The sequence below is a fragment of the Podarcis pityusensis genome, assembly GCF_964106645.2.
Source record: "Podarcis pityusensis genome assembly, chromosome: Z".
Lineage (NCBI taxonomy): Eukaryota > Metazoa > Chordata > Lepidosauria > Squamata > Lacertidae > Podarcis > Podarcis pityusensis.
The window spans coordinates 41,454,850-41,481,348 of NC_138044.1; the positions used below are offsets into that span (position 1 = coordinate 41,454,850).

Genomic DNA, 26,499 nt, shown 5'->3' on the forward strand with positions numbered 1-26,499 from the left:
TGAATCACCAGGGGTTGTATTCAGCATTAGTCATATACAGAGTAGACCCATTTAAATTAATGGGCACGACTGTCTTAGACCCAATAACTTCAATGGGCCTACTGTTAGAACTTGGTTGGGTACAGCCCTGTGTGAGAGGTGGGCTTGATCTCACACCCTATGGGGACAGTCTCCTTAGCTGTTGTTGTTTTTTTAAGGCTAGGAAAGGGGTGCTTTTATTTAGCAGATTTATATCCTGCTTTTCTTCTGTTGTGGCAGACAAGTTGGTTTTACAGGGATTTTTGGCAGTCTCTCATCTAGGCACCAACCCGACTCAGCCTTGCTTAGCAAAAGCAAAGTGTGTGCAGGCAGGTCTTTAGCATATGCACTGCTGGGGTGCAAAGGTCCGCCCAGCGCCCCCAAATTTAGTTGTGAGCGCCGTTGTTGAGTCTGACAAGTGCCGCTTTATGAATGACAAGTGCCGTCGTTGAGTCAAGCGCCGCAGTTGTGAATGACAAGCGCTGCTGCTGGCACGGCGTGTCTTTGGTAAATGAACACACAAAGTCGAAAGTCCTTTAGTGAAACAGTAGGTATACATTTCTGTAATACCTAGGTATATATGTATTTTGTTTTTCTAGCCTGATCAAAATTATTTATTATTTCATAACAGGTAGATAGTTAAGAGCTTAGGGGGCTTCAGTGGCGGGTGGGTGGCGCCCCATGCCCCCCAGAAATCAACACCCGGGTGCCCTGCACCCCTTGCACCCCCAGGTAAAGATGGCCCTGAATGTGTACATCCTTTGAGGAAAATTTGAAAGGAGTTGGGGTTCAGGGATTGTTTATTTTATTAAGGCTGCTACCTACTTTTGTCCTGCATATAATTTGTGCCCTAGGTTGATGTATAAGTAGTTGTAGTAAAATGCATACTGCCTGTGCAACTGCTACAGAAATTATTGATTACTGGTGGGTGGCAAAGTCCCCATCTGCTTGCTTCCTCGAGCACCAAGCTCCCTGTCCTGCTTGTGACCTGCTTAGTAAATATGTTTTCATGAATAGCTGGACACACGAGGAAGTGAGCTGACAATTCTTCCATTGCACAAGCCTTGCCCACATCTCTCTGCAAGAAACAGGTCACGTCAATCAGTTTTCCTTCCATGCTCAGAGGTTCTCGATTCTCATTCATCTCATTGCAACAGGCAGGCAGTTTCAGTAGCAATTGGTTTACTTAAGTGTAACATAAGGAAGAAGATCTATTCATGATTGCGTGGGGGGTTTTGGACTAGGTCACTGGGAGTTAGAACTGTTGTCAAATAGAGCCTGGAGCAACATAAGTTATCTGCCAGCAAATATAATTTCATGCTGGATTGAATGTTATCGGTTGGAATTTCCCTGCCCCATTTTTCCAGCACCATTAATGCAGCTCATCTTTGACTTTACCAAACAATCAGAGCAAATTTTCCAACAGTTTTTTCTTTTGAAGGCAGTGAGATTTCAGCCTAAGGTCTCCATGGCTTAAAAGTTTGTGGGATATCTGTTTGTCACCATAAAGTCTTTATAGCATGTGGCAGTCTTGATCTGTGGTATGGTAGGGTAGACAGTTTTTATATTCTGATACTGGAACTGTTGGTTGTTCCTGATATTGTATTTTATTTATTCGGCTGATTTAAAAGGTTATTCAGCAGAGTTTCCGGTCTGGTTTATAAAAACAAGAAAGAAAACATCCAAGCTGTGCAATAAATTACAGCAAGGTTTTAAAAGCACCCGGATATATTAAAAGGACTGGGATTATTAAAAGGATAGCAATATTAGTGCCAAGCAAGCCTCCTTGGGGCAGGAATTCCACAAAGAGGGAACCACCATTGAGAAGGCGCTCTCTCTCTCTCTCTCTCTGGTCACTATCATGGAGGAGAGCCTCCAAATATTATATTAACATCCTGTGAGGTTGGTATGGTAGCAGATATTCCCCTAGGTTCTTGAGTCCTCCTAAGCACTTGGAATTGTGCTCAGAAATGGACTGGAAGGCAGTGAAGGTCATTCAATATCCATAATATACGTCCCACTAATTGGCGCCAGTCAATAGCCTAGCAGCTGTACTTTGAACTAACTGCAGTTTCTGAGCAGTCTTTGACATATACATGGCATCAGTCAATTCTAGATGTCACCAAAACATGGATAGGATGACTATGAAGTGTAGCATAGTCCACAAACGCCTATCCCAAACAACATACATATTAGTCTTTAAGCTACCAGATGACTCTTTGTTGGTTTTCCTGCAACACAACTGTTGTTGTTGTTGTTTAGTCGTTTAGTCATGTCCAATTCTTTGTGACCCCATGGACCAGAGCACACCAGGCTCTCCTGTCTTCCACTGCCTCCCGCAGTTTGGTCAAACTCATGGTGGTAGCTTCGAGAACACTGTCCAGCCATCTCATCCTCTGTCGTCTGCTTCTCCTTGTGCCCTCCACCTTTCCCAACATCAGGGTCTTTTCCAGGGAGTCTTCTCTTCTCATGAGGGGGCCAAAGTACTGGAGCCTCAGCTTCAGGATCTGTCCTTCCAGTGAGCACTCAGGGCTGATTTCCTTCAGAATGGATAGGTTTGATCTTCTTGCAGTTCATGGGACTCTCAAGAGTCTCCTCCAGCACCATAATTCAAAAGCATCAATTCTTCAGTGATCAGCCTTCTTTATGGTCCAGCTCTCACTTCCATACATCACTACTGGGAAAACCATAGCTTTAACTATACAGTCCTTTGTTCCCTTTCATGGATCACTGCCTTGCCGTGGCGAAGGGGCTTGAATAACTCAGAGAAGCTATGAGCTATGCCGTGCAGGGCCACCCAAGACGGACAGGTCATAGTGGAGAGTTTTTCCAAATGTGATCCACCTGGAGCAGGAACCGGCAAGCCACTCCAGTATCCCTGCCAAGAAAACTCCATGGGCAAAGACAACAGGCATACAAACGCAACTACCCTACTAGAAATTATTATTTTTTAATGTTATGCACATATTTTGTTTTCTGTTGAACTTTCAACAGTGCTTCATTTTAAATAGACAGCCACGCCACTGCGGTTCTCTCAAAATGTAATCTACAACCCATTTACCTTGGAGCACATTTTCTAAAGTCAATGAGACTGAGAAAGATGTAGGAGAACAAACGTTTTAATGCATCGTGAAGTCTGCTACTGCACTGACAGTGAGCAAAAGTGAGCAGCTGCCATATTTCTTGAGCTCTTTGCCAGCTTAGCATTGACTGGATCATATAAGTATCATCATATTTCAAGGACCAGAGCATCGAGAAGTGACTGGCACGCGTGTGAGCGAGCCATCATAGCAGATCAGGCTGTAGTGCATGCTGCTACTGCAACAACACTTTCTCCAGTTTAGAAGTGTGCACTTGGGTCCAAAATGATTGGTGAGCAAATGATGCCCATGCATGAATAAACTGACTCTGTGCCATGTGTGGTGCAATAGTGAGCCACATCATCTGGGCACAGAGTAGACAGTTGTATGGTAACTTTGCACCAGCTTCAGCCAGTAATGTACATCTTGCATTTACAGCCCACCTCTCTAAGGAGCTCAGTGTAGCATACATGGTTCTCATCCTCTTCATTTAATGCCTACAACCCTTGAAGAAGGTTAGGCTGAGAGGCACTGACACGCCCAGGACACTCTAATCCAGCATTTCTCAAATTTGGGTCCCTGGATGTTGTTGGACTACAACTACCATCATCCCTAGTTAGCAGGACCAGTGGACAGGGATGATGGTCATTGTAGTCCAACAACATCTGGCGACCCAAGTTTGAGAAAGGCTGCTGAATCACTACACCACACTTGCTTTCATTAACTGTCTCAGTGCTTGTGGCCTGAGACAATAACAGGATGCTAGGTGTGCTGTTTTGTGTAAACCATCAGCGTACAGCCGTTTGTTTGTTTTTCCCCCTCACAAATGTTTGCTGGGCTAAACCTGTACAGAAATTCTTCAATAAAATATCTAGATCAGGGTTTCCCCAAACTTGTTAGCCATCTTTTTTTTTTTTTTGGATTACATAGCTAGCAGGACAAGTGGTCATGGATGATGGGGTGATGGAAACTGTAGCCCCAAAACAGCTGGAGACCCAAGTTTGGGGAAGCTGATCTAGATGAGATGTGGTCAACCCCTAGCCCAAGGAGCCTGGTGTGGCCTCTCAAGCAATTTTTTTCTTCTCTTCCCTCCTCACAAAAAAGAATTCACTGATTTGGGCAGTGGTAGCAAAACCAAAATGCATTCAAGGTAGACACAGCACTGGAGCAGACAGAGAGGTTTATAGCTGATGGGGATACAAATTGTCCCTTCCCAAGTCAGTCATTTGATAAGGGGGCGGGGAAGGAAATCTCTCAGATGATACACACTAATCAGCTGCAAAAAGCCTCAATAATAAGGAAGTTAGTTGCACTTTCATTCCCTTAAAAATAAGTGGAACTAAAGCTATGATTAGTTTCACCAGCTGATTTCACAGAACAAGTAGGTGCATTCAAGATTAGTAAATCATTGGAGATTCCTTCTGAGTACACACTTGAGATGTTGGCATTGCTACAGTGCAGTTCTATGTATTTTTCCCCTTACCTGCGAGTAAGTAGGACTAACCCCCATACTTACTCCACTATTTACAAGAACTTAAGAGCAGCTTTGTTCACAGGTGTAAATCTCCAGTTGGGAGATTGATTGGGTATCTAATTAATTTTTCATTAGGCGACAGGTCCCCCTATACTTCTGAAAAAGTGGCCTGTTTAGCAATTTGAGAGTGGCAATTTTAAGGAGGAACGTTTGTGGGGATGATAGGTTAAATTCTTCAGGAAGCAAACTATTACAGTGGTACCTCTAGATGCAAACGGGATCCGTTCCGGAGCCCCGTTCGCATCTAGAAGCAAACGTAACCCGTGTCCACGTGTCTGCGCATGCGTGGGTCACGTTTCGGCACTTCTGTGCATATGCGCGACGTTATTTTGAGCGTCTGCGCATGCGCAAGCGGCAAAACCCGGAAGTAACGCTGCCGTGGAGCACAACTCGAACACGCTCATCCCGAAGCACATTCAACCCGAGATATGACTGTATATGACAAAATGCCTTATTTGAACTGTGTGGTGTATTTTGTTTTGTTTTTATTTTACACACACACACAATTTTGTAATGGCTTTGGCCAGACAAATGAATAAACAAACAAACAAAGCAATAACATGAAACAGTGACAATGCAATTCTATTCCCCTCCCCCTTACATGGGTAAGTGGAACTAACTCCCAAACTAGGTGAGCAAAGCACTGCAAGGCAACCTACATCTAACATAAATCAATGGGGCTTACTCTTGAGTAAATTGCTAAAACTTGGGCTGCTAGGACTGCAATCCTAGCCCCCACCCCCACCATATCTGTCAACGTTAACCTTTTTTAAAGGGACATTCCCTTATTCCAAATAGGATTCCTCGCAATAAAAGGGAAAAGTTGACAGCTATGACCCACACCCTCATGCTGAAGCATGTCGTCATCGTCGTCCCCCCCCCGACTCGCCATTGGAACAACAGATGACAATCTTAAGAGCACACAGTTTATTCTAACATTTTGTGTTATTGTAAATTCATTAATTGTTCATTTTTAACCTTGTACAGTGGTACCTCGGGTTACATACGCTTCAGGTTACATACGCTTCAGGTTACAGACTCCGCTAACCCAGAAATAGTGCTTTAGGTTAAGAACTTTGCTTCAGGATGAGAACAAGATGAGAAACAGGCAGCAGCAGCGGGAGGCCCCATTACCTAAAGTGGTGCTTCAGGTTAAGAACAGACCTCCGGAACGAATTAAGTACTTAACCTGAGGTTGTTGTTGTTGTTGTTTAGTCGTTTAGTCATGTCCGACTCTTTGTGACCCCATCTCCTGAGGTACCTGAGGTACCACTGTACAATTTTTATTGCTTTCATTTTATGGATCAACCCTCTTGTTAGATAGTAAAATTCATGTTAAATTGCTGTTTTAGGGGTCGTTTTTAAAAGTCTGGAATGCATTAATCCGTTTTGCATTACTTTCTACGGGAAAGCGCACCTTGGTTTTGGAACGCTTTGGTTTTGGAACGGACACTGTGACAGCTTTTATTAGTAGGCTCCTGCAAGCTAACTTCTTGAACAGAGCAGTCCTTACAGAATGAGACTACTAATCTTTTGTTGGGGGGTGTGGGTGTGTGCGGAACCTCAGTTAATGAGGCATTTTTATTGAGTTCTACTGATCCCAACCACGCGCTTCGATCCCGGGACAAAGGTTCGGAACGCGGCGGCGGCGCCGCCAGCGCTCGAACCCGGCGCCGCGCCTGCGCGCACGTGGGCCTCCCTGGCCGGCCGCGGAGGAGGAGGAGGAGTGTGGAGGGGCGTGTCTGTCTCTCCCCCCTCCCGTCCACGTGCCCCGCCCCTCCCCTCGAATCCCCGCCCTCCAGAAATGGGCGGGGAATGGGCTCAGGTAAAGAGCGCGGCAGTCCGGCCAGTCGCTCGCCTGAGGCAAACGGCGGCGGCAGCAGCGGCGGCGGCGGCGGCAGCAGCAGCAGCAGCGTTGTTGTCCCCCCCGCGTCGTCTCTTTCTCCGTGGTGCGGCGGGTCTCCTCTGAGGCGATGTGGCGGCATTCCTCGTGGGCCTTCTTCGCGCTGCTCCTGGCCGGTGGCGGCGGCGGCGGCCCCGGCAGCCTCCGCCACGGGGCTTCTGCCCAGTCGGTGTGGACGGCGTGGCTGAACGTGTCGTGGAGGATGCCCGGCAGCAACGAGAGCTACTGGAACGTGGGCGAGAGCGGCATCTACGGGCAGGACTCCCCCCTGCGCCGGGCGGCCGGGCTGGTGGTGGCCCCCGAAGGGCCCGGGGCGGTCAACGCCTGCAGCCTGCTCACCAACTTCAGCAGCCCGCCGCCGCCCACCCCGTGGGTCGCGCTCATCCAGCGCGGAGGCGGCTGCACCTTCGCCGAGAAGATTGCCGTGGCCGCCGCCAGGGAGGCCTCCGCCGCCGTCATCTACAACTACGCTGGGGGCTCCGGGAACGACGTCCACCCCATGACCCACCCGGGTGAGGAAAACGGGGGGTGGGTAGGTGAGGGGGGCGGAGGGAGGGAGCCGGACAGTTTCCGGGATGCGCCCCTCGCTTGGGCATCTCTGAGTCCCTCTGAGTCGAGATTGAAAACCTGGTTGTTGTTGTTTTTTAATGCATTGCATTGTATTGCACAGAGTTGCGGGAGAGGGAACCCCGAGGGTCATCTAGTCCAGCCCGCAAGAATAAGCCCGCTGCCCCCATAAGGGGATGGAAAGTGCCACCTTGGCATCCGTCAGCACCGCGCTCTAACCAACAGAGCTACCCTGGGAAATATAGATATGACTGCGTGTTTGTGTGTAGATATGCAGCTTGTTTAACGCGTTTATATAACACCTTTATATGTCGGGGGAGGTGGGTGGGGGCTCCCTGGGGGTGGGTGGCGGAGGGGGGAGGGAGCCGGACAGTTTCCGGGACGCGCCCCTCACTTGGGCATCGGGTCCCTCTGAGTCGAGATTGAAAACCTGGCTTTAAAAAAAATGAAATGCATTGTATTGTATAGCACAGAATTGGTGGAGTTTGGGGAGAGGGATCCCCCGAGGGTCATCTAGTCCAGCCCGCAAGAATAAGCCCGCTGCCCCCATTAGGGGGTGGAAAATGCCACCTTGGCGTTCATCAGCACCGCGCTCTAACCAACAGAGCTACCCTGGGAGATATAGATACGATTGCGTATGTGTGTGTAGATATGCAGCTTGTTTAATGCATTTATATAACACCTTTATATTCTGAGAGAGGGTCGGGGGAGGTGGGGGGGGAAACATGGCTCTCCTCCTCCCCGTTTCATCCTTAATGACAACCCTGGGAGGTAGGCTAAGAGATGGGAACTGGCCCAGAGTGAGCTTCAGAGGGTGTCAGAAGGGACACCGAGGGTCATCTAGCCTAACCCCTTGCAGTGCAGGAATCTTTCATATGAAGAGTCTCCTGCTCTGCTTGACTCAGAAGATATGATCCATCTTCTTTTTCTGTGTTTGAACACCCAAGTAGAAAGAAGCATTTCGTAGCTTCTCTTCTTTTTGCTTAGGTATTCTACAACCTCTTTGTGGTGTTGGCTGTTTTCACTTGCCATAATCAGATAAGAAAATGGCTCATTTTTGCGCTTGGTGTACATGCCCTTGTCTGATGCGTGGTTGCTTTGTAAAGTGTGTCTTATTTGGGCCTTGCATATATCTGTGGGTCCTTAATGTATTGTTTCCATCTTAGGATACATACGATCACCTTTCTGCTGTCCTATATGAAATTTATATCTTGCTTTTTAGCCGAGATTAGCTCTCAGGGCTGCTTTTAGTTAAAATCTGTTGGAAGGTGTGATATGAGGGAAAAGGCAGAGAAGGGGGTATTGTATTCTTGTGGACCATGGCAGTTGGTGACATCATAGTCCAAGTTTCTAGAGAAAGGTGCAGCAAGAGGGTTAAAGGGACCACTGATGTTGAAGATGGCAACCCACAGAAGTATTTCTCCAATTCGGCTGCAGAGACTTTTGTCCTTGGCTATTGAAAATTGAGGGCAGACGTACACCACACACTTGAACCACATGACTTTCCCCAAAGAATCCAGGGAACTGTAGCTTCCCCCTAATACATTCCTAGCACCCGTAAGAAGCTGCAGTTCCCAGGACTCTTTGGGCAAAGTTGTGGGTTTTAAGTGTGCAATGGATGTGCTATCTTAAGAAGTGGATAGTTTCTAGGCTTTCTCCTCCAGAGGCAGAAGTTGCTGTAAAACAGCTCCAGGAGTTGCTTGACTATTAAAGATGCTAGTCCACAGGATCAGACTGTCTACTGCAAAGGCTTCTTGGCCATGGCTGTTGCTATATTACTGTTGTGAATCACTCCACTTAACTCCTTCCTCCACCTGGTGGGGGAAGCACCACCAGGTTCTCACTGTGATCCCATGCATACATAGAAGTGTCCCAGTAAGTTGCGTGGAGCACACCACCTAGCATCTAGGTTTAGACTCTAGTCATAAATACAGTGGTACCTCAGGTTAAGTACTTAATTCGTTCCGGAGGTCCGTTCTTAACCTGAAACTGTTCTTAACCTGAAGCACCACTTTAGCTAATGGGCCCTCTTGCTGCTGCCGTGCCGCCAGAGCCCGATTTCTGTTCTTATCCTGAAGCAAAGTTCTTAACCTGAAGCACTATTTCTGGGTTTGTGGAGTGTGTAACCTGAAGCATATGTAACCCGAGGTACCACTGTACACTTTGCAAGTAACTAATTAAATGTTGGAAGATTCAGGGCGGACAAAAGGAAATCCTTTTAATCCTGGAACTCGCTCCCTCAAAAAGTAGTGATGGCTTCCAACTTGAATGGCTTTAAAAGAGGTGGGCCATTGTGAGAATAGGGTGATGGACTTGGTGGACTAGTGGCCTGATCTTAGCAGACTCTTATGTTCTTTGGTACTTCTAGTAGGCAGAAGATCCTAAGAACAATTTGGGCAGCTCCTGAGGTTATAATCCCTGGAAAAAACCTAGAGCACACGCTATCTTCAAAAGTACTAATGCTGTTCCTCCATTGTCCACACTACTTCACTTCAGCTAGCACAAAATTATATTCTGCATAGCATATAGATCCAAAATGCAGGTATCTTAACTCTGGAGATACTCTCCCAAGTTTTGGTTCCTACTGAACTCAACTCACCATCCTGAATAAAGCAGTTGTCTTGCCACTATATACAAGTCGAAAGTACTCCAAAGCAGTTGCAAAAGGGCAGCAAACAATTCCTTGCTTTATTGCTTGCAGTGAGTAAAAGCCATCTAAGAAGCTTCTGTATCATTTATTTGTTTAGGCAATTTATATACTGCATCATATGTTAGTGAAATCTGCAAATAGTTTGTGACATCCTAAAAATATATTAACAGATACAAAAAAGATAGTAGAAATTTAAATCGTCATTTTGGAGCTGCACAGATAAAAATTGGATAAGATATCCTCTGAAACCAGGCATGTGTAAAGTCCGTTTTGGGGGCCTAATCCGGCCTGCCAGTCGGTTTAATCCGGCCCCTGTGGCAGTTTATTTCCTGGAGTTAAATCCTAAAAAATCCCCTCAACAACTTCAATCCTAAAAAAATCTCAACAACTTTGATAAAATAATAAAAAAAAGCTCAACATCTTCAATTCTAAAAAAAGGTTAACAAGTTTGGTCGGCCCTTTGGTTGGCCCTCACAGCCCTTCACTTCATCAAATCTGGCCCTCTTTGAAAAAAGTTTGGACACCACTGTACATTCTGATGATTCTACTGGCCACTAATGATTCTGTCTTAGTATCTTAACTGTTTGCCAGATGAAGAAAATTTAAAGCCTGAAAGGTGCTCTGCACATGTTCAAGGGCATTCAGTGCAAGGTGAGAGTTCTTGTAAGTAAAATAGGTTCACATTGGCTGTGACTGAAATTCTACACAATGTGCTTCTACCTAAAGCATAAGAGCCCTTCCAGAAAATATGTGGTAACCCTTGTTGCTCATATGTCATATGCAATATTAATGTAGTAGTAAATCATGATTCTAGCCCATGTTTGCATGTGAAGCGTGTGAGAGATGATAGTAACTTGGGCATGACCCTGGTATCACCTGCACCACGTCTACAAGGCAACTCAACCTTTAGTACTCTGTTTTAATCAAGTTGCAATGGCTTATCTCATTTGTATGCTAACATTGCAAATATGGATTACAATAATTTGCATTTATGCAGTGCATTCTAATTATATGCAGTGCTCTTCATAGATTTTCACTGACAAGCTCTGGAAGGATTTCATCACTTGTTTGAACAAGGAAAATAATTCTAATTTTCTAGTTCTTTGGATTGCCTTGTATATTGGTAGGAATGATTAGGAATCACAGAAGTATGAACATTCTGACCATCCTTCCTTCTGAGTTTGCTAAGCTAGTGTGCTAATGCCATGCTGTTGCCTCACGTTTTTCTGTGAATAAGTTAGTTGTCTTAGTTACATGCTTACTGTGCTGCTATTTGTTGCAGTGACGGGGATATGCATAAAAGCAATATACGAACAATTTCCACTTAAGAATTCCAGGGACACCAATAGTCTTGCGTAGTAATGTTTTCCTTTGAGAAAAGAAAGCAACACACTTGGCCTCACTTCCCTCTGTAGCATGTCCCTCACGGCTATGAAACAATACTGAAAAGATGCCTATTATCTTCTGGGAGTTATTAAACATGCACTGATTTATTTATTTATTTAGTGTTTCCATGTTATCATTGTGGAGGGGCATTAAAACATATGTGCCATGGGATTATTGTACTCTAGTTAACATGAACCTCGAATGTGGGTGGAGCTTACAAATGTGGGTAATTGATGTGGCTTTTAGTGGACTAAAAAAAAATCTTTTGCGTTTGCTGCTACATGCCTTTGACGTCTCTGCACCCCCCGCTGCCGCCTGCTCCTTGCGAACTGAATAAACCAGATCCCCTAATGTAGTACAAGTGCTTCAGCTAATGAATAGCTAGTCAGAAAATCAGTTTCCCTTGATATCATTTAGAGGGCCTGCATAGTACAAGAAATTGATTGGCTGTACAGATGCCAAATAAATTGATTGGCTTTGGCTGAGACAAAAAGTCATCGTAGGGCAGAACACTTAAATTGCCTTGAAAGGAGAACGTAATTGATTGTATTGTGTGTTAATTCTACGGTACTTAAACTGCTTTCATCTATCCTAGACTCTGATCCATGTTTATGGGTGCAGGCCCCAACCCTATCCACTTGTGGGAGTAAGCTCCACTGAATACAACAGGGGCACTTCTGAATAAAACATACATAAAATTGATCTATAAAGCCACTGAGATTTCTGGAGGTTTATGGGGTTCATTTGAAGCATTTCTCCCTGAAAAGATCAGTAGTGGCAGGCAGCCTTCCTTGAAAGGGCCACTCCAGGGCAAAGCCAAATGCTTTTTTCTTATCTTATCAAATGTACTTTGACATGCAATTAAACCAAGATAAGCATCAAATATCAATCCACTGTATCTTAGAGTTGATGAGGAGGAGTGGGGACTATGGCAGAGAACTCTCCTGCGTCTCCTGAATTGAAGGGACCATAGCAAGCCTTCTCCTAATGCTAAAGAGATTGAGCATGCACAGAAAAATACTGTTTCTGAAGCATGCAGGACTTGGGCTATTTAGAATGACTCTGAGTGTGGTACCATCATAACAATTCTGAGGAAACATTTGCATCCTCTCCTATAAAATGATGCTACACTGTTGAAATGGAATCTTGAACTTTGGGAAAGGCCAGTGAATAGTCAATGAACTAAGGGGGGATAGCCAGAAGGGAAGAATTGAGGCTAATGATGGAGGCATGGGGTTTTTAGGGGTTTTTGAATGCTTTATGTCATTTTTATGTAGTTTTATGCAGTTTTATGTAGTTTTTCAATTTCATTGTCCTGCATGGGACAGTGACAATAAAGATATCGTATTGTATCGAAAAGTGAAGCAGCAGGGAATCTCTGAAGAAACTGCATCATTCTTAAGGTCAGGAATGGCTGTATGCTATTATGGGGAGGAGGGGCAAAGGAGTGCTAAGAAACCTGGTCAAGGGGCAAGTGAGTAAAGGAATGGGGCCAAGGAAGCAGGAGCCTGAAAAGCAGTGTTGAGAGATTGTTTGTAGTTATTGAGCTGAAGAAAAGAAGGACCAGAGCAGGGTCCCACAAACCCTGCCAGATCATAGCATTGTAGAGTTGGAGGGGCAGATGACGGTCATCCATGCAATGCAGGACTCTTAACATGGGACTTGAACCCATGACGCTGAAATTGAGTCTTGTACTCTACCAAATGAACCATCTCAGACTTAAATCCCTCCTCCCTATAAATTTCTGAGAACTTTGGGACAGGTGAGGGGCTACATGCTGGTATGGAAGAAGCAGTAAGAGAGTCGCCCTACTCCCTTTATGCAAAATTAACAACACCTAGCCCCCTTCCCCAATTGTGCAAATGAATTGTTGCTGGTGGTGGCAAAAGCAAGGAAAGGATACCCAGAGAGCCAAACCAACATTTGTGGACTCCAGACTGGAGCTTTGCGTGTTTAGCAGGAAGCAAGAGACCTTGGAAGTCCACTGAGCCCAGGAGGCATACATAGGCTATGAGTGTCAGGGGTAGATGGGGAAATCTGAAAGGTAGGTAAATGTGATCACATGTTTACCGAGTGTTAGCATATCCAGAACTGAACATTTTTTTTAAGACAACCATGCATACATTTGCTGAAGGAGGTAGCAGATGCATATGTATGTTTGAGGGTTTGTTTGGCCCACTTTAGTTGGAGAGCTGAAGCATGGTGAGTAGGAAATAACACTTTGTGTTTTGAAAAAAAAATCGTATTGGTGTGGCTGTTCTGATTGACTGGATGTTTCAGAGGGACAGGCTTTTAAAAGAACAGCATTGGGGTGCTAGCAGTTGGGTACTTGCTATACAGTTATACCTCGGGTTGAATGCGCTTTGGGTTGAGCATGTTTGAGTTGCGCTCCGCGGCAACCCAGAAGTAACGGAGCGCATTACTTCTGGGTTTCGCCGCATGCGCAGACGCTCAAAATGACATCACGTGCATGTGCGGAAGCGTCGAAACGTGACACGCGTAGATGCGTGCACACAGGTTACATTTGCTTCTAGATGCGAACGGGGCTCCGCAACGGATCCCATTCGCATCTAGAGGTACTGCTGTAAATTAAATACTGGAGTTCTATAATTTTAATTTCCCTATGGAGTGAAGTTTCCCTATGACATCACTCGCAGAAGCGGCGAAAAGCGACGCGCGCAGACGTGCCATCACTAGTTACGTTTGCTTCTGGATGCGAACGGGCTCCAGAACGGATCCCGTTCGTATTCAGAGGTACCACTGTATTATAAACCAAACTACCGTATTTTTCGCTCTATAGGACGCACTTTTTCCCCTCCAAAAATTAAGGGGAAATGTGGTGTCCTATAGAGCAAATGCAGGCTGCGCGGATAAGCCCAAAGCCTGAACAGGGAGACGGAGCGCTGCGGAACGCTCCATCTCGCTCTTCTAGCTTGGGGTTAGCTGCGCAAAGCCTCTGCAGGGCAGTGGGGTGCCTTCATCCCGCTGCCCTGCAGAGGCTAGAAAGGCTGTCCCCAAAGCCAGAACAGCGAGACGGAGCGCTCCGTCTCGCTGTTCTAGCTTGGGGATGGCTGCGCAAAGCCTCCGCAGGGCAGCGGGGTGCCTCCACCCCGCTGCCCTCCGGAGGCTACAAAAGCTGTCCCGGAAGCCTCAAGCCTTTGGAGTGCAGCGGGCCATGTCAGTCCCTTCTCCCTCCTGGTCGAAAAGCCCGCAGGAGCCGTGCGCTCCTTAAAGGGTGCGTGGCTCCTGTGGGCTTTTGTGGGAGATGGGGGAATTCCCCCACCTCCCGCAAAAGCAGGGAAAAGTTCTGGGAGGAGTGCACAGGCTGCGCGCAGCCTGTCCGCTGCTCCCAGAGATTGGGGGGGGGGAATCATATTTTTTTCCTTGATTTCCCCCTCTGAAAACTAGGTGCGCCCTATGGTCAGGTGCGCCCTATGGATCGAAAAATACGGTAGGTTCCAGATGGAGAGGTAACACGCAGACTCCTTGTTAATGGTGTTGCATACTGCTGCCCGGGAGGTGTTGCATACTGCCACTCCTCCCATGTCAGGAGAGGAGTTGCTTGTGCTGCAAAACTCAGCAGGTAACTTCTAGTGCCTCTCAATTTATAAACCACATTGAGCAAACAAAATCAACCATAATACGAAAATGAAATTAAGGAGAAATGTGTTTCATTTGCCTAGGTCACAATGTGAACCTTTGAATTCTGCAGACTTTTCAGCAAGCTTATATGCCCATGTTGCTGGTGCCTGGTGGGCAACTGTGTTTTCATTGCACGTCAGATGTCTAATGACTGTGGGAAAATTACACAGGTTCCTATTTGCATTGGGGGTGGAGGAAGAGGCTAGCACTGGCTGAGCCAGCTGTTGGTGGCTCAAAGATCAGGAGGCTAGTGTATGGATAGCCTAAAGGCATTCTCATGTGGGGGCGGAACTTGTTTCTCAGCTAATGTACATAGTCTTGCTGTGTCAACAGAAACTTGACGATCGGGTCCCCCTTTAAGGTGGCAGCTACGCTATAAACCTCTTTTGAGTCTGGGATTTGTGTTAAGCAGGTTGTTGTCAAAGCACAAGGCAGAGTTTATAGAGTTTATAAAATCCTGTGCGACTCTCAAGAGCAACTGTTTGCAGCACTTGCTACTGGGCTAAATGGTGAATAACTGGATATTCTTAGAAGGTAAGGTAGAAACCAAAGCAACTGCTTTCCTTTAGGAATACAAAAATTCATTTTTGTCCAAGTTCCATTAACTTTTATTTTTCAGGGCCAGGGAAGGAAACTAACTAGCTTCTTATTGCTTTGGGGAGCAATGGGTGAATTTGTCAAGGTAAGATGCGGAAGAGGGAACACGGCATTTCCTTAGTAGCCTGGTAGGCTAGGCTTTTCTCTTCCCCTACCCTGATGGGCCATGTATGATGGGTGGAGCTGCTCACTTGTCAGTCACCTGACATTATAATGACACCGGACTACCTTTCTGCATCACTTTGAACTGGACTTCTGAGGATCAAGCTCCCCTCAAAGTGATATATTGCCCTATGATTTGCAAACACTATTGATCAGCTGCAAACACTGTTTTAAACAAGCCCTGCAGTTACCTTCCCTACATCTGATGTCGTACATGATGTCTGATTTAGATCAGGTGGGTGTGGCCTGATCAAAATGGTCTCATGGGGCAAATGGGGAGGACTGGTTGGCCTAATTAGGTTCCCCACCCCTCACTTAAACAGTTGGATAATACAGTGGTTCCTCGGGTTACAGGCACTTCAGGTTAGACTCTGCTAACCCAGAAATAGTACCTCAGGTTAAGAACTTTGCTTCAGGATGAGAACAGAAATCGCACGGCGGCTGCAGCGGGAGGCCCCAATAGCTAAAGTGGTATGTCAGGTTAAGAACAGTTTCAGGTTAAGAACGGACCTCCAGAATGAATTAAGATCTTAACCCGAGGTACCACTGTATTTATTATGGTTTTGATATCAGGAGGTGTTGACATTTGAAGCAACAATCTATTCACAGAATAGACCAGGGGTCTGCAACCTGCGGCTCTGGAGCCGCATGTGGCTCTTTTACACCTTTGCCACGGCTCTGGGGTGGATACTAGCGAGGGGAGGAGGCGCATTGTGTGCCCCGACACTCCCCACTGTGGCGGGCGCTGTACTGGCTGTGACGTCGCATGGGGGCGGTGTGTGCGTTAGTCATGCACCATCCCGACGTCACCTTCCCGTCCGCTGTCAGATCGCGGCTCCGGAGATATATTTGTTTTAAATGTCGCAATGGTTTTGCGGCTCCCAGTTTTTTCTTCTTCGGAAACGGATCCAAGTGGCTCTTTTTGTCTTAAAGGTTGCAGACCCCTGGAATAGACTATCAGTCCACAGTTAGAAAATCACCATCTTCTAAATTGAAGGACAGTAGTCCCTCACCTTACACAGCAGTTTTGTTCTAAGGCAGTGTTCAAAATTAGTCAGGTGGCTTTTTTGACCACTTTGGACCAGGTGAAAATGCCTGAGCGCCAGGATGGTGCCTCACACCTCCATCATCGGGAGGTGCATGCCTGGTGATCATTGGATATGGACTGTTTTCACACACTAGTACCCCGTTCTGTAGAATTCTATCAGTTATAGTTTATCTGCACAATTAGAATGAATTTCTGGAACCAAAATGCTTTTTCTGTGCAGCAGGAACAGTCACTTTTAAGAAAAGGAGGTCAGAAAAAGCCAGTACCGTATTTTTCGCTCCATAGGACGCACCGGCCCATAGGACGCACCTAGTTTTTTGGGGGGAAATAAAGGGGGGGGGGAAATTATTTTCCCCCCCCAGGTGCGCTGTGCTAAGCCCGAAGCTTGGGGTGTGCGGAGCTCAGCGCGCCTCAAGCTTCTGGGTGCCAGAAAGGTCTCCGCTAGCCGTGGGAGAGCCGCGCGACTTCGCGCGGCTCTCCCATGGCTAGCGGAGCGCTGCGCTAATCCCGAAGCTTGGGGCGTGTGGAGCTCAGCGCGCCCCAAGCTTCTGGGTGCTGGCAAGCAGTCCGCTAGCCGTGGGAGAGCCGCGCGGCTCTCCCATGGCTAGCGGAGCGCAGCGCTAATCCCGAAGCTTGGGGCGTGCGGAGCTCAGCGCACCCCAAGCTTCTGGGTGCTGGCAAGGTCTCCGCTAGCCGCGGGAGAGCTGGGTCTCCCATGGCTAGCGGATAGCTTCCTGAAGCCTGGAGAGCGAGAGGGGTCGGTGCGCACCGACCCCCCTCGCTCTCCAGGCTTCAGCGAAAGCCTGCATTCGCCCCATAGGACGCACACACTTTTCCCCTTCATTTTTGGAGGGGGAAAAGTGCGTCTTATAGAACGAAAAATACGGTATATATGTGGACTGTCACTGGATCAAGTGACTTTTCTTTAAGTTCTCAAAGTTCTTAACCTAGCTCAGGGTTGTCATATGAACTAGTCAGATGTTTAACTGATAATCAATCATAGCCAATTCATCATTTGATAAATAAGACTTTAGAGCCAAAAACGGCAACTAGACATTCCGTTTTGGCAACTGTAACCCTTGGTTTAAGGAGCCATTTGGCGCCTGGATTATATATCTGAGTTTCTAACACTGTTCTAAGGGTTCCATATATACATGAAAATAACATATATTCAAACCCCTGGAGCCACCCCATAGCTAGGGAGTGGGTGCGGGGAGGGAGACATAGCAACCCTAAGCCTTCCAGAGCTAAAGAGCTAAACCCAAGTGAACCCAGAAGAAAAAGAACTTTTAAGTTCTCTGCATTGTTTGGGATTTGAGTTGTGTAATTTCAACCATATATGGGTCAAATTGTGCCAGTAAATTGAGGGGTTTATAATACATAAATTTGTTTATAGTGGAACATCAGCAGCCTGCTGTAATTTAGCATTTCCTTTTTTCCTTCTTCCAAACCCTTCTTTATATGCCAAAGAGAGCTTTGCTACAATGGGGTTTTGGAGCAAGCAGAAAAAGCATGAATCTTTCTCACTGCTTCTTCCTGCTCCAAAGCCCAGGTCAGTATCTCTAGAGTTCTGGGAGATTTCTTGTGTCATTCTCAGCAGGGGCCCTCACCCCAAGCAAGTTGGTAAGTGGATATAGCTACATGCAGCACCCATTTCAGAAGGAATGTTGCTCATTTCAGGCCAAATGAAGTCGTGATAATGTAACTTGGCTTGCTAGCCTACTACAATAGTTAGATGATCACTACAGTTTGTTTTGAGTAGAGTGTCTGGAAGCAGCATAACTTGTTCAGCCTGATACTTAAAATCTCTAACATAAAAAAAAAAAAAAAAAAATGCTATTAAATGTTGGCTGATAATAATACATTTTTTTTCAGGGCAAGATGCCCAGGATTTAACAAATTCAGAATAAATATTTGCTTTGTGAACTTGTAAGGGCAGAATCTTATCACCTGCTTACTGAGGGAAGATGGTACCTTTCTACGGCAGGTCTCCAAGTATATAACTATGATAATTGCCCTTCTTGTGTAATCTGTATTGACCTTCAGAAGCAAGCTGTTGTATTGGTAAGGATTAAAAACAGTCCCACAGAACAAAGTGTGTTTTTTTCTAAGGCACTTTCCCCATTAGCTATATTGCGTTCCTCAAATATGGATTATTGTACAAGACTTGAGCATTTTGATTATAATGAGCAGTAAATGATTACTCATTTTAACCCTGGAAGTGATGCCATATTGGTGTGAGAGAGAACAAATTGGGTGGTTTGCAAAAAGCTGTGTGCAAATTTCCCACATTGCTCTAAAACTTTGCTTGAGAGCAGTTTCTTTCTAGACTTGGATTGGGGAAAGAAGGGGATGGGGGTCAAGCATGCAGGCCACAGGTAGTCCACTCATATTCCCGACATTGCATCTACTTTGTCTAATGAAGTATAATTGGTTTTAAAACTGTTTTTGAAGTTATATTCAAATTCAAATCTTTATTGCGGTCCAAAGACCCACAAAACAATTTCAAAACTAGATACAGTTAAAACAACCAGACAGACAGATGGAAGAAACCAAGGGAGTCATTTTGTTTTATCTAGGGCATAATGATCTTTGTTTCTTATAACCTCATAAAGAAACTTCGCCACGGCCATTGTAATACCATTTGACCTGTCTTCCAAAAGATATTTAATATGGGAGGCTTCGGATTTTCCGGGCAAATTTGCCAGTAAGAGTTTGATCAGTTGATCCCTTGCTTGCTCATATTGCCCACAATGCAGTAGGATATGCTTCAAGTTGTATTTTGAAATTGTTGTAATCCATCCTGGGATCTTAGGGTGAAGGGCGGTAATAAATTAAGATGAGGAGAAGGGGGATAATAGTGGTGGCACAGTTGAAATGGGTATAACCAAAATTACTTTGAGCTACAAAATTATGAGGTGAACATTCCCCCCCCCCATCATGCCTAATTGCTCTCTGTTCTTGTCTTCTCTTCAAAGAAAGCCTGTCTACCTTTAAGAGTTGAGTATTTCCGGAAACTTATAGCTTGGTTTTTAGCAATTAATTAAATAAATGGTTGTGAGGACTCATTGTAGTGGTGAGGCAGGAAAGATTTTTCCAGAGACCCTGGAAAGCTGCTACGAAAGTGGACACTATGGGCATGAAGTCTAACTTGGAATAAGTCTGCTTCCTATGTTCCTTCCATACTGAAATACAGCACAGAATATGCATTTTCAGTGTACCAGAAAATTTTCCTTGTGAGTTCAGGATAAACCAAATTCACTATCAAAGGATGCTCTGAAAGCCCAGTTGACTTTCAAGTGTTTTAACTTTCCTTTGCATGAGTATCCACAAAGCAGATGGCTGACTACAGCTGGAGACTGGGATAAATGGATTTTTAGCTTGCCCATATGTGATAATTCTGGGATGCGGGTGGTGCTGTGGGTAAAACCTCAGTGCCTAGGACCTGCCAATGGTATGGTCAGCGGTTTGAATCCCCGCGGCGGGGTGAGCTCCCGTCTTCGGTCCCAGCTCCTGCCCACCTAGCAGTTCGAAAGCACAATTAAGTGCAAGTAGATAAATAGGTACCTCTTTATAGCGGGAAGGTAAACAGCGTTTCCGTGTGCTGCTCTGGTGCTGGCTCGCCAGAGCAGCTTCGTCACGCTGGCCACGTGACCCGGAAGTGTCTTCGGACAGCGCTGGCCCCCGGCCTCTTAAGTGAGATGGGCACACAATCCTAGAGTCGGACACGACTGGCCCGTACGGGCAGGGGTACCTTTACCTTTACTATGTGATAATTCTAATATTCAACTTTGCTACAGAACTTATGAGTGTCCAGACTAACAGTTTAGATATTCCTCTGTGATAATCTGATTTCAATACTAGAGCTAAGAAACCAGGATTTTAATTTGAGTGGTGCTATTATCCTGACAGCCGACATCTATGCTATGTAACTATTCCTGTTATATTTTTATGTATACTGGGGCTCACCAAGATTAGGCTAAAAATCCAAATAAATCAATACAATTATGTTCTGTATTTGACATTAAATTATTTATAGATATATTTCTAAACCACTGTTCACCCCAAGCAAGGGCCCCATTAAAGCAAGATTTATTTCTGATAAACTTCCGGGATTGGCCCTTTACTCTAATTCACTTAATTTTGAATTAGGAGGCAAAAGTTTACCTTTAAAATCAGAAAACCAAAATAGTTGTTTCAGCTTAGCAACGATGTGGTAAACATCAGTTACTTGATTAAAATTGCTATTGCTCAGCAGAGCTCTAGAAATTAATCTTCCTTCTTCTTTCTGGCAGGCACTGGGTTGTTGTTTTTTAAAAGCAGCTGCCTTGTACTCTAGAATTAAAATCTAGGGTTCCATAATGGGGCAGCTGCAGTGGCCAGCAGGAAATGTAGAAGATCCAAGCTAGATAATTCACGTATGCAATTTAGCTACGGTAACTGAAATCACCTTGCTATTCACAATAACAGGGTAAGACCTTGTAACATAAGAACTTGTAGCATATGGGCCCTCCGGAAGGAAGATTCACTGAAATTAAAATGAAAGGTTTGGTTGAAGCAGCAAGGTTATCTCTCCTCCATCATCTCCGTTTGGCATTAGGGAACTAAGCCAGGATTAAAAACCAACACTTTAGCTAGAATTTTACTAACTAAACAACATATAATGTTACTGTAAAAGATTAGGAAGGCATATTAAGTTTGCTAAGGCTTCCGGTGCTGCTTATTTTAATATAAAAGGCTGGCACTCAGATAGGTTTCAAGGAATAAGACACATACTTCTCTTGCGCTTCTTTCGCGCTGGAGCCGATGCATCCTGCTCATCTTCATCCGACCTATAAAAACCAAGAGTAGAGTTGCCACTTAGGTCTTATGATCAGGGCCAAAGCAGACATGACACCACCTCCTTTTTCTTAACTTTGAAGCAGCCGTGATAGCATGTTTGTGCTACTACATTGATAGGGCAACTGGCATTAGGCGTAAAAGGTAAAGGTACCGCTGACCGTTAGGTCTAGTCGCGGATGACTCTGGGGTTGCGGCGCTCATCTCGCACTATAGGCTGAGGGAGCCGGCATTTGTCCGCAGACAGCTTCTGGGTCATGTGGCCAGCATGACTAAGCTGCTTCTGGCGAACCAGAGCAGCGCACGGAAACACCGTTTGTTTACTTAATGGTTAAATGAACCATTTTTATAATTTGGTTTTGGCCAGATATCTGTTGAACAACTTCACACTGCTGCTGGGGGTTTGCATGTCTAAATGCTCCTTGGTTTAAAAAACACCCCAAAAACCTTCAATTAGAAAGTTAACATTTTGGAGCAGGCTCATTTACATGACATCGGGCTTTATATGTGCAATAGTGTGCCATCTGCCATCTGAAGTAGCAAAGCCTAAAGTTTACCTCTGCAGTATTCAGCAGAGACTGGCTACTCTACATTTTTCAAATATGTACAGTAGCTGTAATAAAAAAATGATGAGGTTTGATTCTCCTCTAACTTCTTGAGAGAATTTACCAGAGAGGTTAGGTTAGATTATTCTGTGGTATGTGATATGGGGTGGGTGATTGGTTTTGAGTGATGGGTGACAAATGTTTGCTAAGGCTATGAAAAAACTGTTCAATGGCTTAATTACTAGGAATATTTAGGTTTAATGATCAGCTGTTTAATCTAGTTTCAACAATGTCTAAGAAGAGGCACTGAGTGCTGTTAGAATAGCGACCTGTGAAGTCAGCGCTGCTGGTAGTTCAATAAATATGTGATGGTGATGGGAGCCAACTATATCGTTGTGCATATGGAACAACCTTTCAGTTTTTACTTCAAGGTGGTTAAAGCTGAGGTTTTCAACCTTTGAGTCCACGGCCCCCTTGACCAACTACATTCTTTCTGCGGCACCCCTGTGGGGCTCAAGAGCCCAGTTATGTCACCCCTTGCTTGCAGAACTGGCAGCCTCTCACCCTCCCTTGTAGAGTTCCCCCAGCCTCCTCTCCCCTCTCCTTGGGAGTCCTCTGGGCAGCCGCCGCTGCTGCCCCAATCTCTGAGCTTCCTGCTCCCACCCCACCCCAAAGAGAAGTGCCTCCTCACACTGCCCCACAAGGGCCTGGGACTTGTCTGTCCATTCCCAACAGCAAGGACTGGCTGGCTGGGTTCCCTCACCTGCTTGCTTGCTCCCCTTGGCCAGCCTGGGGAGTTTGTAGTCAGGGCTGCTGCAACATCCACACAAGCCTTTGGGAGGCAGAGATGCGAGAGGGCATCAGAGGAGGGAGAGAAGGAAGGAAAGAGGGACAGAGGCCAGTGTTGCCCATGGCACCCCTGATCATTATTCAAGCTACCCCAGTGTGCCAGGAAACACTGGTTGAAAATCACGGGGTTAAAGGAATAATTTGTGGTTCAGCTGGATAGTTTTAAGACACTTTCATAGCAATGCAGACTCAGTGAATCCAAAGTGAGTTGTGCAAGATATCACTTTTAGTCCCAAGCTCTTCTTAGGTATACTGAATGCAATAAAGTCGTACCTTGGTTGCTGAACGCCTTGGAACTCACACATTTCAGCTCCCAAACAATCAAAAACCTGCAGCCAATCAGAAGCCGCTCGTTGGTTTGCAAACTTTTTGGAAGTCAAACGGACTTCCGGAATGGATTCCATTCGACTTCCAACGTATGACTGTATTTACATCAGATAATAACGATACCATTTAAGCTGGAAGTACAATGCAGTGCTACGAAAATTAGTATTTACTTGGAAGTTTAGGAGGTTATAAGTGTGAAATGCATATTTTGTAGTGGTAGCATGGCCCCTTCTAAAAATTAAGTGAATACACCTAGGTAAGGCATCATATATATATTATATTTTATTTTACTTAAAAAAATTCTATACAGTACCACTATTCATCCAAGGATAACAGGGCATTTTACAAAGGTGTCTTTGCATGATGCCTCTCAACATTGTTTAAGAACTGTGCTGGTGTAGCTGCTTACTTGCCACAACACAGTACAGAGCTTGTGTCAGGGGGGCAAAGGTTCAAAAGGAGGAAAGTCTCAAGCAAGACTCTTGAACTTCTTGGTGTTGGCTCTTGAATCTATGGGCTGAAAGATATGGAGATGAGTCTAGGAGCTTGCCTTGAAATTTTACTGAATTTCTTGGTTGAGCAAGTGTTGATTGGCAGTCTTGTATGCCCCCCTGGACTAGAGAATGGGTAGGCAAACTAAGGCCCACGGGCCAGATCAGGCCCAATTACCTTCTGGATCCAGCCCGCAGATGGTCCGGGAATCACTGTGTGGATCGCCAGTGCATGCGTTCTTTCCCTCTCCCTCACATGGTGGCGGCGGCACCTCCTCCCTTCATCCTCCTGGCTTCTCCCTGCCCTGCATAGAGGATGGAAGGGGCTGGGCTTTGTTGGTGCCAGCAGCAGCAAGTGCTTGAGCGGCCGCCATTTTAAGCAGCCCCTCTCTGGAGCCCTTTCGTGCTCTGCTCATCGTCCCTCCGCCGCCACCAGCCCCTGATGCTCGCAAGACACAGGTAAGCAGCCACCGGGGCTTGTGGTGCTCTTGCATCATTTCCCCCTCCTGAAAATATAGTCTGTCCCCCCAAAGGTCTGAGGGACAGTGGACTGGCCCTCTGCTGAAAAGGTTTGCTGACCCCTGCCCTAGAGCGCTGAAGTGCCTGGGTGGGAAAGGGTGCTTATCCTGACTCTTTCTGTGTACCTCTCCCCTGCTGCCAATTTCAAACATTTTTGCTGCAAAGCAGTTGGAAATGGCTAAAAGAAGGGGCTTGCAAGGGGGAATGGTTGCTCTTCTGCTGCAAATTATTTCCTCCCTACTGCTTTACAGCTGTTCAGTGAGAAAATGAGTTTCTGGAATTGCTTCCCAGATACGTTCTGCTGTGAAGTGTTCAGGAACCCTAAGTGGCAAGTTTCCCCCCAAAGAACTTCATATTAGAGTAGACTTTATGCCTCCAGGTTTGTTCACCTTGTGCAAATTGTTAACTGAATAATAGGTGATTGTCTAAGTACAACTTGGAGCACCTTATTTTTTGCTCTACAAGATGCACCAGACCATAAGACGCATCTAGTTTTTGGAGGAGGAAAACAAGAAAAAAATATTCTGAATCCCAGAAGCCAGGACAGCAAGCGGGATCGCAGCTCCACGATCCTGCTTGCTGTCCTGGCTTCTGGGATAGCCGTGCGCAGCCTCTCTCGGGCAGTGGCATGAATTCTTCCCCTAGCTGGGAGAGTCTGCGCGCGGCTAAGTCTTCCCCAAGAGCCGCACTCCCTTTAAAGAGCCGCGTGGAGCATGTGTGCGGCTCTTGGGGGCTTTTCCCCGAGGAGGGAGAAGGGCTGCTCTTTAAAGAGAGCGCTGAGCAGAGCCTCCTGTCTGCATTCGCTCCATAAGACGCCAACACATTTCCTCTTACTTTTTAGGAGGGGAAAGGTGCGTCTTATAGAGCGAAAAATACGGTAGGTCCATTGCTTTCAATGCGTCTGCTCAAAGTATGACTACTATTGAGCATCATCCAATATAGCGTACTTAGCATTGGAACTGGAAATAAAGGTGAGTCTAGATTTTGTGCCCCTTCTTGAGCTATCTTTCGTGTATTATCTTCTAATGTATGAAGTGCTCTAAAATATTCACCGTCAGTAAAGCCTGGGCATATCCACCCTTCAGATGTCAGCCAAACATTATTAGACTTCTCCCAAAGCTACAATTCTAGGAATTACAGAAAGTTATCCGATACCTTAAATGATTGGGATTTGATTAAGTTCAGTAAACAAAACTAACCCTCCCCAACCTATTTTACATTTATTCTGGGTTTCCCCCCCAATAGCCAACCCCCACCCCACCCCCACCCCAAAAAAACTTGCTATAAGGTTTTAAGATAAAAATCAAGCCAGGCAGACTTTATTGCTTATAAGCAAAGGCCACCATTCTTGATGCGGTTTAAATGTTACGTTTAAACAAATGCAAAGTTTTACTGGGTTAGTAAGTATTTTAAAACACAGCAACTCAACTTTCAGTAGCATATGTCTTACATTGTTAAAATTAGAGAGGGAAAAATGCTGAATTTTAATATATTAAGCTTAGCTTTCCCCAGAAAATATGCATTTATATTGTGTAGTAAATTATACCATGCTTGTAGACTTCCATGTGGAAAGAAAAGGTTAAAACTTGCATATTTGACTGGTATTCATTCTTCCAGTTACAGATGGGTAGCCGTGTTGGTCTGCCATAGTCGAAGTAAAAAAATTCCTTCCTGTAGCACCTTAAAGACCAACTAAGTTAGTTCTTGGTATAAGCTTTCGTGTGCATGCACACTTCTGTATCTGAAGAAGTGTGCATGCACACGAAAGCTTATACCAAGAACTAACTTAGTTGGTCTTTAAGGTGCTACAGGAAGGAATTTTTTTACTTCGACTGGTATTCATTCTGTTACTAGTTTTTTATGAAACAATGCATTTTTATAAATCATATTTTTCCTTAGAAAAATACAGCAGCAGATGTTTGAGGTTTAATATATGCTAACACTACAAAAAGAATAATTCAAAAAAGCCCTTTTTTTTTCTTTAATAAGAAACAACTCTTTTCCTTAATAAGAAACTGATCAGAGGTGATGTTACAGACAATTCTGCTTGCCGAAGAGATTGGGGCAGACTTTTATGTCAGAATTAAATGTTCGTAGCCATGGCAATGCTTAAGGGAAGCATGCCTGACAAAGATGAATATATAATCTCACAAAAGAGATGGTGGTAGTCAAAGCAGGAAAAAGTAATACTTGAGAACAGTAACACCTTGTTTGAAAGTATTGGCAGCTTCCTGGCTGCTTGCTTTGCACTTGAGTGTTAAAGGCCTTAGAACATAAAACTGTCCTAGAGCAATGTTTCCAAAAGTGTACAGTAATGCTTCTTTTTCCTTTTAAAAAGAGAG

At 45.3% G+C, this 26,499-nt stretch overlaps 1 protein-coding gene across 1 annotated transcript in view; it reads left to right on the forward strand.

Annotated features, from left to right (window-relative positions):
* The first annotated feature begins 6,457 nt into the window (after positions 1–6,457).
* The window catches only part of RNF128 (ring finger protein 128), a 40,174-nt gene continuing 20,132 nt past the window's right edge, over positions 6,458–26,499 (forward strand). Inside the window, exon 1 of the mRNA XM_080991140.1 lies at positions 6,458–7,047. Within this exon, the coding sequence (XP_080847266.1) occupies positions 6,606–7,047 (442 nt within the window). The 5' untranslated portion in view covers positions 6,458–6,605. The remainder of the gene's footprint in view (positions 7,048–26,499) is intronic.